The sequence below is a fragment of the Fusarium flagelliforme genome (genome assembly GCF_020744385.1).
Source record: "Fusarium flagelliforme strain FIESC 12 MPI-CAGE-AA-0113 chromosome Unknown B0J16scaffold_2, whole genome shotgun sequence".
Lineage (NCBI taxonomy): Eukaryota > Fungi > Ascomycota > Sordariomycetes > Hypocreales > Nectriaceae > Fusarium > Fusarium flagelliforme.
The window spans coordinates 1,869,428-1,880,372 of record NW_025763504.1 but is presented as its reverse complement, the minus strand read 5'-3'; the positions used below and the strand labels follow the sequence as shown (position 1 = coordinate 1,880,372).

General features: G+C 49.3%; 4 protein-coding genes across 4 annotated transcripts; 2 read left to right on the top strand and 2 right to left on the bottom strand.

Annotated features, from left to right (window-relative positions):
• Window positions 1–532: 532 nt before the first annotated feature.
• On the top strand, window positions 533–1,528 carry B0J16DRAFT_261976 (small subunit of acetolactate synthase-domain-containing protein; the record flags this gene model as incomplete). The annotated part of the gene is made up of 2 exons (XM_046123289.1): window positions 533–1,290; window positions 1,348–1,528. 2 exons carry the CDS (start codon window positions 533–535, stop codon window positions 1,526–1,528), a joined length of 939 nt encoding a protein of 312 aa, XP_045986263.1.
• Window positions 1,529–1,614: 86 nt separating this feature from the next.
• B0J16DRAFT_58660 (Aspartate/ornithine carbamoyltransferase) lies at window positions 1,615–3,091 on the bottom strand. Its single transcript, XM_046134105.1, has 3 exons — window positions 2,531–3,091; window positions 1,792–2,479; window positions 1,615–1,741 (listed from the first exon to the last, which is right to left on the bottom strand). Exons 1-3 carry the CDS (start codon window positions 2,858–2,860, stop codon window positions 1,701–1,703), a joined length of 1,059 nt encoding a protein of 352 aa, XP_045986262.1. The 5' UTR covers window positions 2,861–3,091; the 3' UTR covers window positions 1,615–1,700.
• Window positions 3,092–4,212: 1,121 nt separating this feature from the next.
• On the top strand, window positions 4,213–7,366 carry B0J16DRAFT_332887 (uncharacterized protein). Its single transcript, XM_046126763.1, has 3 exons — window positions 4,213–5,178; window positions 5,287–6,249; window positions 6,375–7,366. Exons 1-3 carry the CDS (start codon window positions 4,410–4,412, stop codon window positions 7,202–7,204), a joined length of 2,562 nt encoding a protein of 853 aa, XP_045986261.1. The 5' UTR covers window positions 4,213–4,409; the 3' UTR covers window positions 7,205–7,366.
• A 765-nt stretch (window positions 7,367–8,131) lies between these two features.
• B0J16DRAFT_58631 (SART-1 protein) lies at window positions 8,132–10,319 on the bottom strand. The gene is made up of 3 exons (XM_046134104.1): window positions 9,471–10,319; window positions 8,207–9,413; window positions 8,132–8,149 (listed from the first exon to the last, which is right to left on the bottom strand). Exons 1-2 carry the CDS (start codon window positions 10,282–10,284, stop codon window positions 8,287–8,289), a joined length of 1,941 nt encoding a protein of 646 aa, XP_045986260.1. The 5' UTR covers window positions 10,285–10,319; the 3' UTR covers window positions 8,132–8,149; window positions 8,207–8,286.
• Window positions 10,320–10,945: the final 626 nt, after the last annotated feature.

Below are 10,945 nucleotides of genomic sequence, written 5' to 3'. Positions count from 1 at the left end.
AATGATCCAGTGATTTCAAATAATGGTTTTCATTTCAATTATGCTACCTAGGTACCTACCGACCATACACAGAGATAAACTTAGGAAACCCACCTGTTTTATCAACTTCACCTAGCAGGACACAATCAAATCAATAACTACTATCTACTAACCATTAACTCATAGCTACCATGTGTACTCTATACCCACCGTATTAGCAAATTGATCTGCTATGCCCTGCATACCTACCTACCTACCCTACGTTTATAGGTGTGCCTTCCCGGGCAGTGTTGACCAACTCCGAACTTACAGCGGACCCCTGCCGAGCTGATCCGCGCCCCCGCAAAATACCTACCCCCCGTCTCCTCGTAGCCTCCGGTCACCGGCCTATCGGTGGCCCATTGATTTTTTCGGCATCTCCCCTCGAGCTCTCTCTTACTGACTTGAGTCACCTTCATCTTACCTAAACGCCCAAACCAATTGCTATTTTACCGTAACGAGAAGCTTCTTGTTTTGGCCAGAGAACCCTCTATCGTTCTCCTGTCTCTGCAAGATGGCATCTCTACGGTCGTTGACTGCACCCCTTCGCTGGGCTGCCCCCGCGAGGGGTGTCGCCGCTGTGCGATATAGCTCCTCCTCGACCTCTGCCCTCGCCTACAAGGCCATTCGCCGCCGTTCTGCTCCTCTGCCCGTGAGCGACAACCCGCCTGCCTGGTCCGCCCAGTCCGCCGTCTCCAACATTCTCTACGAGACCCCCGTTCCCTCTACCGCTCCCCCCAAGCGACACATTCTCAACTGTCTTGTTCAGAACGAGCCCGGTGTTTTGTCCCGCGTCTCTGGTATCTTGGCTGCTCGCGGTTTCAACATTGACTCCCTGGTCGTGTGTAACACCGAGGTTGATGATCTCTCCCGCATGACCATTGTCCTCACTGGCCAGGACGGAGTTGTTGAGCAGGCTCGCCGACAGCTTGAGGATCTGGTCCCTGTCTGGGCCGTCCTTGACTACACCAACGCCGCTCTCGTCCAGCGTGAGCTTCTTCTTGCCAAGATCAACATCCTTGGACCTGAGTACTTCGAGGAGCTTCTTCACCACCACCGTGAGATTGCTGCCGGCGAGTCCGAGGTCGACTACGCTCATGAGGCCATTGAGCGCAGCCTCTCCGATACCGCCAAGGACTTCCACCCCAGCAAGCTTGCTGTCAGCCAAGCTCTCCGACACAAGCACGAGCATCTTAAGTCCATTACTTACTTTGCTCATCAATTCGGCGGCAAAGTTCTGGATATTAGCACTAGCAGCTGCATCGTCGAAGTGTATGTTGCCTCCCTCATCCCTTACGCGAAATGTACAATACTAACTTCTCACTTCAGTTCCGCTAAGCAGTCCCGTATCGATTCGTTCCTCAAGCTTGTGGCCCCCTTCGGCATCCTCGAGTCTGCCCGCACAGGTTTGATGGCTCTGCCCCGATCTCCTCTGACTGAGGTCAACCAGGAGGCCCTCACCATGGAGGCGGACGAGGTTGTTGATGCCAGCCAGCTCCCTCCCGGTTAAATCAGATACCTTCAGTTAGAGGCTTAGCCCAATGGCGTTTTTAAGGAAAGGATCTGGTTTAGTTGATATAATTCCAATGACTATTTTTTACACATACGCCAATGCTCCGTCTTCATCCCGTGCTGCAATCGAATAATACCAGATGCATCTCTGCCTTACATTTTATTTATCCTTAGAACTTACCCTTGTTGACAACAAAGCCCTCGAGGGCGGCTAAATGATATTAGTGATATGTCTTCAAGATGATTGGCGTGGATACTTACAAACAGCAGCCCAAAGGCGGTTCTCGGCTTCGGGGAAAACCAGAGATCGAGGGCTGTAGAATACCTCATCGGTAACCTCCTCAGGGTGTCGAGGCAAGCAGTGCATGAACTTCCAATCAGCCTTAGCGCCTCCTCGCTTAGCAAGATCGTCAGAAATTTGAAAGCCAGCAAAGTCCCTGAGGCGCTTCTGGGTGTCAGCTTCCTGGCCCATCGAAACCCATGTATCGGTGACAAGAACATCGGCATCCTTGACAGCCTCCTCAGGGACATTAGTCTCAATGAGCTTGCCAGGGGAGGAAACCCCGTCGCCGGCGGAGATGATGAGCTGCCTCATAGCATCCGGGATTTCGTATCCCTCAGGAGCAGCGACTGAGATATCGACACCCATCTTAACGCAGCCAATGGCCAGATCGAAAAGAACGTTGTTGGCATCGCCAACCCAGGCAACCTTGAGGCCATTGAGGCCTAGAGTAGCTCCTTTTGCGCTTGTCGAGGGGTAAGTCTCGTGGAGCGTGAGGAAGTCGGCAATGGTTTGGAGAGGATGGAAGTCGTCAGACAGAGCATTGATAACAGGGACACTTGAGTGCTTAGCCAGATCAGCGACATCAGAGTGACGTCCGACTCGGGCAACCATGCAGGAAGTCATGGAAGAGATGACTTTTGAGGTATCATAGAGAGATTCGTTCACCTTTGAACATATTAGAAGAGTTGTTGACTATACGACGAGTTGAAGACTTACACCCAGCTGGATGTCATCCTTGCCAAGGAACATGGGGTGGCCACCAAGCATTGTCACAGCGGCTTCAGTAGAAACTCGGGTACGAGTGCTGCGCTTGCTGAACATCATAGCTACGGCTTTGCCAGCAAGACCAGCATTCAAGTAGCTAGCAGGAGCCCCGCCCTTGACAGCGATTTTTCGAGTGTTGGCATCACGAACGAGGTTCGCAAACTCAGTAGGAGTGAGATCAGCAATGGTCATAAGATGCCTTGGGGTAGTAGCCTGAGTATAGGCTCGCTTTTGAAGGCCTGCAGCGGCTCCTTGAGCGATTCGGAAAGCCGAAGTCTTCATTGTGAACTGTGTGCGTGCTGTTTATGTCAATGAGAAGCTGTATGATCTCGTATGAGTTGAGAAGCTTACAATTGAGTTGTTTGGGAGATTAATTGCTGGAGAATGAAGTTTTTGTTTCAATCAACAGCTAAAATAGGTCAAGATGAGTCGGCGGATGAAGAGTCACTCACTATTGGACGATGTCGTAGAACTGGGGATCTGACTGCTAAGGTCCATACCTACTACAATAGGCGGCTCGTTCCCGCCCAGCCGCCTCTACATCAGAAGCGGAAAGAGTCAGTGCTCCACTTTCTTTCTTCTTACTTGGCCGGTCTCGGGACTTTCTACATCATAGGTACCTAACAAAGGTGTTGAACCTGTGGTTGAATGTATTTGGTATTGCTCACATCAAAAATACATATATCTCGAGTCTGTGACTGACATTGAATTTGATGACTGGAAATAATCAATGACTGCAAACCTTCAAATCCTTGCGTTATCAATGCGGATCCTTCTCTTAGTAGAAGCCGTTACCGGCCTCTGAATTTGCAATGGTGATCTCCCTGTTGGTCCACAGAGCCCTCACACAGCGACTCACGCTAAGATAATAGATAATGAGTACGGATACCTACTAACCTAGGTATGTTCACTTGCCTTGGGATCAGAAGAAATGGCCCTGGGGAGCATAAGAGACGAAATAATTAGTCATTCTATGCGAGCTTAGACTAGCAATTAGACTACTTTATTTCTGTAGCCTAAGCCTTAGAGGACAATTCTTCTGAAACCCCTGATAAGATAGGTACTATTATGGTTTCGACGTATTCAATGTTGAACTCTGTCGTAGAGCGATATATGAAAGAGCGCATGACTTTTGACTTTGGTAATGGACCCATGTTGCTACAACCATAACCCCAAAAAGCCGATCACTGTCGTATGAATTAATAAACAGCTTCCCAGAAACATAACGACTGTTGTTTTGGTAATCACTCTGCATCTATTCCTGGCTCAGTACACAAGACACCTAAGCGATATGGACAAAGGATCCGATAGGTCATTATTACTAGAGATATTGATTGAAAATACGGATGATTGACAAACTTCCCATCAGGAAGAACTCCATAACTTTCATCCTTTGTGTCTACCTAACTACCAGAGGTACGATAGTTGAGAGTCAGGCATGTTAGTTTAATGGAAAAATGACGTCGCCCGAGACCCCAATCTCAATCCCCAGGTCTCACCAGGTCAGTGGAGGAGCCTTGGTTCCTGGATTAGAAGGACACGGACCAATCAAAACTCACCCCGCTACATCCTTATCAATCTCGCGCCTAATTAAACCCTGTGAAGGTGACTGACTTGCCCCGTCGATGACGAGTCGCTTGCCCAACCTTAACTTGCATTATTTCCTCTTGATTCTTACATCAACCTGACCTTTAAGGCGCCCTGATAAATAACAACGACGATTCTCAACCTGATATCTCCCTTCGTAGTTGCGAAACATCCTCAAACTCCCTGCGCCTGATGCGCGCGTTGGATATCTATTAGTCGGTGTTCACTATTCCATAATCCTACAATGCCAACAGACGAAACCGAGCCTCTCGTCTCGCCGACGCGTGAGGAAGGGGACCCTACCGAGTCATCGCCTCTTCTGGGCCGCACCGATGACGACCATCACGCTGATGCTGCGGAACATGATGGAGAAGCCGAGACCTCATCTCAAACTCCGTCACGGGGCTGGAGTTTCTGGCCAAGACGCAACAAGAGTACTGGCACTAGATCGGCCTGGAGATGGCCTTCCATCATTGCCATGGTCATCCTTGGCATCATCGTCATTCTCATCATAGTCCTCGGCTTTCTCGTCCCCCCAGCCGTCAAGGAGTACGCCGAGAAAGCTGCGGTCGTTGAACCCACCAACCTGTCTATCGAAAATATCACTAGCGACGGCATCCGAGCGCGTATCCGTGCAAAGGTTTATCTTGATGGATCGCGGGTCGACGACAAGAACTCTCGCCGCATCGGGAAGGCAGTGACCGGTATCATGCGGAAACTAGAGACCAAAGAGACGACCGTGAACGTTTACCTACCCGACTATGCTGATGCTCTCGCTGGCACTGCTGTTATTCCTCCACTGGTGGTTGACATTGTTAATGGCCACACCAACGAACTGGACTTCGTGGCAGAGGTCAATCCTGGCGATGCCGAACACATTCGCAAGATCGCGAATGATTGGTTGGATGGAAATTTGAACAAGTTGAAGGTGGTGGGCAAGACCAAGGTTCACCTCCAGTCGGGAGTTTTCCCACTTGGGTCTCATGATGTGGCAGAATCTATGGTTTTCGAAGGTCAATCTCTCTACCGCTCCTTTGCCTCCTTATTTCTAGGAAAGAAATCACTACTTTAATTAGAGCAAGCATTTATATCTATCCAGAACCCGACTGACACAGTTATAGCCAATGAGATCCCGAACATGCCTGAATACAACATTGAACGCATGGATCTTCACGATCGCCCGGTAGATGGCCACGGACGAGAAGTCATCGAGGCCGACGTATCCCTGAAAGCCCACAACGACTACCCAGTATCGTTCCAAGTACCGACTCTTGGTTTCGAGGTTTTGGTGCCCAACTGCGACTCAACATTACCGTCTATCAGTGTTGCAGAAGCTGTCACGGACCCCATTGACGTTGATGCCAAGTCGGATGTTAGAGCTGACGCCAAGGGAACCATTCGTGATATCCCAGAATCTCTAATCAAAGCATGCCCTCACTCTGAGTCATCTCCCTTGGACAACTTTATGGATCGTTATCTGCATGGTGAAGATGCCAAGGTCTTTGTGAGAGGAAAGAAGCTCAACGACACGAACACTCCGGAGTGGATTTCAGATATCCTTGAAAGCATCACGGTTCCTGTTGACTTCCCTGGACGGTCTTTTGATAGTTTGATTCGCAATTTCTCCCTGAGCGACGTCGATTTCAAGCTACCCGACCCTTTCGCCGACGTTAACGATCCTGATGGCGAGCCTCGGGTTTCGGGTACTGCACAAGTACTTGCAGCTCTCCCACCTGAGCTGAATGTGAATCTGGGTGTAGACAAGATCCGTGCAAACGCTGATCTGTTCTACAAGAAACGTAAGATGGGCGAGTTGAACCTGCAACACTGGCAGGATGCCAACTCAACACGGGTTCATGACAAGGAGAACAACGAGACTCTGCTCAACATCACATCTCGACTGGTCGATGTTCCTTTAACCATCACAGATGGTGATGTCTTCAGCGAGGTCATGCAAAAGCTACTATTTGGCGGCGGCGACCTTACACTCGACATTAAGGCTGAAGTTGATGTCAAGGTCAAAACTGTCCTTGGCATCTTGACGGTAAAGAAGGTTCCCGCAGAGGGCAAGATTCCAGTAAACGGTCCGTCATCGCTGTGGTAATCTCTAGCATCCCCCATGAGGATAAACAATCCTTGTCTACACATTGAAGTATTTTCATAACACGCCTAACAACCATGCTGAGGACCAATGCTGACTTGACTCAAGGATTTCCCGGTAATGCGCTCGGTAAACTCAACCCTCAGGTCAGCGAGATCGAGGTTCTAGAAACGACAGAGACAAGTATCCAGATGAGAGCCCTTGTCAACCTCACAAACCCTACACCCTATGCAGCTACTATTCCCTACCTCAGCGTGCATATTCTTCATGACGGGAGGCTTCTCGGCGAAGCTATATCAAGAAATGTGACCTTTAATCTCGGAAAGAACACAAATCTGCCTGTTCATGCGACGTGGGACCCTTTGCAGTTCGGTGGCAAGAAGGCACATGAGATAGGCCGCAAACTCCTTTCAGACTACGTATCTGGTGAGAACACAACTTTGACAGCACGAACGCACAAGAAGAGCATCCCAAACGTTCCTATTATAGGCAAAGCTTTGTCGAAGATTAACATCACTCTTCCCGCGCCGCGAATAACGGTCCCTGGCGAGGACGGGCACGAGGGTGAGAAGCCACGCTTTATTGCAGACGCCACCTTCCACCTCTTTTCGTCGACAGCCAGTTTTACACTCCTTTCACCTCTATTATACAACACTTTATACATAGAACACATCAACGCCACTGCTCTTTACAACCACACAGAACCCATCGGCCAGATTATACACGACGAGCCGTTCCCAGCAACACCTGGACGTTCCCAGACTCCACGCCTCCCTGTAGAGTGGTCTCCTAGCCGCGTGGGCTATGGCAAGCTCAAAGAAGCATTAGGCGGCTCACTTAAGTTAGATGCCATAGCCAACGTCACTGTGAGGCTGGGCAGCTGGACTGAAACACTTCACTACAGGGGTCAAGGTATTGGGGCCAAGGTCGGCCTATAGACGATTGGATTGGAAATACATTGGTACAGAAATGTTTGGAGTTAGGGGTTTTTCTACTAGTATGGACAACTCGGGTTCTTGAGGCGCACACCATCACTATTATTCCTTAAAAACGAAGACCCAAGATACATGAAATTGATTTCTCTTCATTATTACTTGAGAACAACACTAGTTTGAACTGTGTGTAATGATGCAAAGGGGATATTTTTGTGAACAGCGCCCTGTATTACGACCAGTTCATGAGTTGTTCTAGTCGAACAGTGCGTACAAAGAGGCAAAGCATGAAGACTGAGCATCTCAAACAAAGGAAGACCATCGTGTTCAGCGTGACTCCTCACCTCATGCATGAAATATCAATGAGCATGGAGGACCACCAACGCAGTATAAGAGTACGGAACGTGCCAGCTTCAATAACTACTCATCAACTTCATTCCAAATCGCACACAGCTTGCAGATCCAGCACAAGCCAAAAACAATCCTCAAGTAAGCTTCCACGGCTACGAAATTACACTAACTTCACTCTAGAAACTTCACAATCACCATGCCTTCTCAAAACTCTACGGAGAACAGCACTGTCAAAACCGACAATGGCAACACCACCGACACCCTGACCCCCAAAGCCTTGAATCTCAGGCCAGTCAAGTCAACTAAGAAACCAGAGTCGGCCCCAGCCCTTAATGAGACGGTCGAGGCCCTCAAGGAAGAGATAGACCAGACGTTGAAGGAAATGGATGCCGTTTGGGAAGAGATTGCCATTGAGAACAAACAGCTCTACACAATCCAGGAATGGATATGAGGTGATTTGGGCTTCACTCGAAACCCAGCTCATGCTCTCAGGTTCGAGTCAATAAAGACTGCCACAAGAGAATGATGATCGGAGACGGGCAGAGTATAAGATACTAAGTATAGTTAGTCGCATAGCATACAACATACTTAGATCTAGATCTTTCACAGTGTCAGCAGGAAATAAAATTGAAATGAGCACATTAAGGGTAAAAGCACCTTTTCGTGATCTGAATTGTCCATTGCCGGTATTACTATTCGTATCCTTCCATAAAAAGCATCCTGTGATAAAAAGTGAATTATGCGAGTCGTACACCAGCCTCCTTTCGCTTCTTGAGTTGTTGCTGGGCTGCCAGGCTCATACCGGCAGACTGACTTGCGTCAAACATGCTCTGTGATTCGCGTCGCTTCTCGTCCTCGATCTTCTTGAGGCGCTTCTCTGTCTTGCCCTTGCCGCTTCCCTTGCCGTGGAATTGGTGGCTGAGATGTTTGAATGCCTCCTTGGTGTCGAGGGCACGCCCATGGTCATCGGTGTACTTGAGCTCGACGTTGGGCTTGTATCCGGATGAGTACAGCTCTGCCAAGCGCTTAGACTGCTGCTGATCACGCCAGGTGTTCTGTTGGCGGGCGTACTCTTCACGTTCGCGTTGCGACATCCTATCAAGCTTTCCACTTGCGCGATCACGCTCACGCTGGCGGCGGGCCTGGTCATCCAGTTCCTCCTCCAAGATGCGTTTCTTGGTAAGGAAGTCTTCTCGGTTGCGTAGATTGTTGTGCTCTTCGTCACCTTTTGCTTCCTTCACAAGACCGCGCTCTCTTAGCAGTGACAAAGTAGCACCCATGCCACCTCCGACAGCCTTCTCTTCCTCACCGACACCTGTCTCCTCCGTTTCCTCGATAGCCGAAGTCTGAGGAGCCTCCCCTTCAGCTGCATGAGCATCACCGTCCATGGGGTGATCCTCGTCGGGTTCTGGTGACTTTGACACAGTCTTTGGTCTTCTGGGCTTGCGCTCTTCATCATCGCCGGGCTTGCTTAATCCGGCAACGAATTCCGAAACTTCGTCGAGAACAAGTCCTCCCTCTTGCTCTACCGTTTCTGTTCCGTTCTCGTCTTCTTTGAGAAGCTTGGCGATATCTTCAGGGCGAGTCCTCTTTCGTTTCTTCAAGGCGTTCTTTCGTTGAATTGCTAGTGTTGCTTGAAGATCATCGTCGTCCACAAAAGTATCGTCGACTGCTTTTCGCTTCTTCGCGGTCGCATCCTTTGAGTCGATATCCATGGAATCATCTGCAGGCGTGGTTTCGACAGCAAAAAGATCATCGTCATCAGTAGGCTTTTGTCTGGTGCCCTTCTTATTCTTCTTCTTCTTGGGCTTCTTGACTTTGATTTGTGAAGGATCAATGTAGTCTGAAGAAATAGGGGCATCACCTGTACGTTGAATAATTAGTGTCGAGTCGTCTGGCAAAGTGTACAGTGCCTGCTTACCAACGATATCATCCAGACTGACATTCTGTCCGCTTTTTGTCTTGTCAACTGGTTTGTCCAAGATATCCGAAAGCTCCGCGATGACGCCACTTGTATCAAGCGTAAACTTCTTGGACTTTTTGCCGTCAATCTCCTCATCATAGTGCGACAGAATACCACGTTCGCCTGACTCGTCGTCATCTAGAGGGTTGTAGCCTGGCTTCTTTTTCTTGTTGTCGAGTCTGTCGGCGAGCTTCTCCGCCTCTCGCATGTCCAAGTTCTCCAGCTCGTCGCCTTCAACCTCATTCTCGTCAATAGTTGTGTCCTTAAGGGTGAGAATCTGTTCGTCGCCGTCGAGGAAGCCCGAGGTGTCGTGTCCAACTTTGATGCCCGCAAGGTCCTTGGAGGTATACTGAACCGCTGCAGCAGCTTCGGCCTCGGCAGCGGCGAGCTCTTCCTCTAGCTTTCTGACTTTGGCAATGTTCTTCTGTCGCTTTTTCTGGCCGATAAGCCAGTCTTTCGCGCTGAGATCACCACCTTCTTCAGCCTCTCCAAAGCCCTTGCCTTCCAGTACTGCATTGCGTTGCGCCTGCTCTCGCGCTTTTCGAACTGCTGCCGCTTTCTCTTCGCGCTTCTTCTTGGCCTTTTCGGCTTCCATTACTTTGTTGTAGTTATCGTAGGCCTGCGCCTGGCGACTCTCGAGGGTGCTAGGCGCATCGCCATCGGCGTACATAGATTCATTTTGAGTGGAATTATCTGCTCCCGGAACGGGCAGTGGCTTCATGCCCAGGGAGATACGGATTCGATTCGTCTCTTCTATCGTTGCGGCGTCCATCTTGGCGGGTAGAGAATGTTGATGATAACGCAAAGGTTACTTTTTGGTAGGCATCATGAGGGTGGACATACCTGCGACGAGTTCGGTGCACATACAGTCACGTGATTATAGCATATCCCCCATCTTTTCGATGACTGCAGCCAATCACAAGTAGGTTTTAGTCTAATAGCTACTACCTACAAAGTCCCATGATGGCCGCAACAGAGTATCAAAAACTTCGACAGTTGAGAGCATAAGAGATGAAGTAATTTGACTTTTGAAATAAATACCAGTTGGTTCTTCCCATTGACCCGTATTTCAAACAGTACTAGAAGACTTGGCCGTTGAAAGCATAAGAGACGAATCACTCTGGTCGCTATCCTCCATTTCAGACCAGGCTTTAGACCACTTATTTCTGTCTCTAATCCTGAGGCTGGCGAGCACAGACCACCTTCAGCGCGACGCGACGTGACGAGTAATTCCGCAGTGAGGCCGGCTTACATAATCCACTTTTCTGGCAGAAAAAATCGTCTATTTAAATCTTGCGATGGCCGCCCGAAATTCTTTTTTCTTTTCTCTTTAAGCAAACACGGATCTGTGCCTAGCGATCCTCTGCTCTCCGGAGTTAGGGTTGATTGCTTTGCAGCTCGATAACTTATAAGGAGCCATCAACTTGTTATGG

What these genes read in the sequence shown, in the direction of transcription:
- B0J16DRAFT_58631 (XM_046134104.1), bottom strand. Translation starts at nt 10,284, where the DNA reads ATGGACGCCGCAACGATAGAAGAGACGAATCGAATCCGTATCTCCCTG. An exon ending in CAGTCTGGATGATATCGTTG is followed by an intron (nt 9,414 to 9,470) that starts GTAAGCAGGCAC and finishes TTCAACGTACAG; the next exon opens with GTGATGCCCCTATTTCTTCA.
- B0J16DRAFT_332887 (XM_046126763.1), top strand. Translation starts at nt 4,410, where the DNA reads ATGCCAACAGACGAAACCGAGCCTCTCGTCTCGCCGACGCGTGAGGAA. An exon ending in AGAATCTATGGTTTTCGAAG is followed by an intron (nt 5,179 to 5,286) that starts GTCAATCTCTCT and finishes ACACAGTTATAG; the next exon opens with CCAATGAGATCCCGAACATG. An exon ending in GGGCAAGATTCCAGTAAACG is followed by an intron (nt 6,250 to 6,374) that starts GTCCGTCATCGC and finishes ACTTGACTCAAG; the next exon opens with GATTTCCCGGTAATGCGCTC.
- B0J16DRAFT_58660 (XM_046134105.1), bottom strand. Translation starts at nt 2,860, where the DNA reads ATGAAGACTTCGGCTTTCCGAATCGCTCAAGGAGCCGCTGCAGGCCTT. An exon ending in AGGATGACATCCAGCTGGGT is followed by an intron (nt 2,480 to 2,530) that starts GTAAGTCTTCAA and finishes ATATGTTCAAAG; the next exon opens with GTGAACGAATCTCTCTATGA. An exon ending in CCGCCTTTGGGCTGCTGTTT is followed by an intron (nt 1,742 to 1,791) that starts GTAAGTATCCAC and finishes AATATCATTTAG; the next exon opens with CCGCCCTCGAGGGCTTTGTT.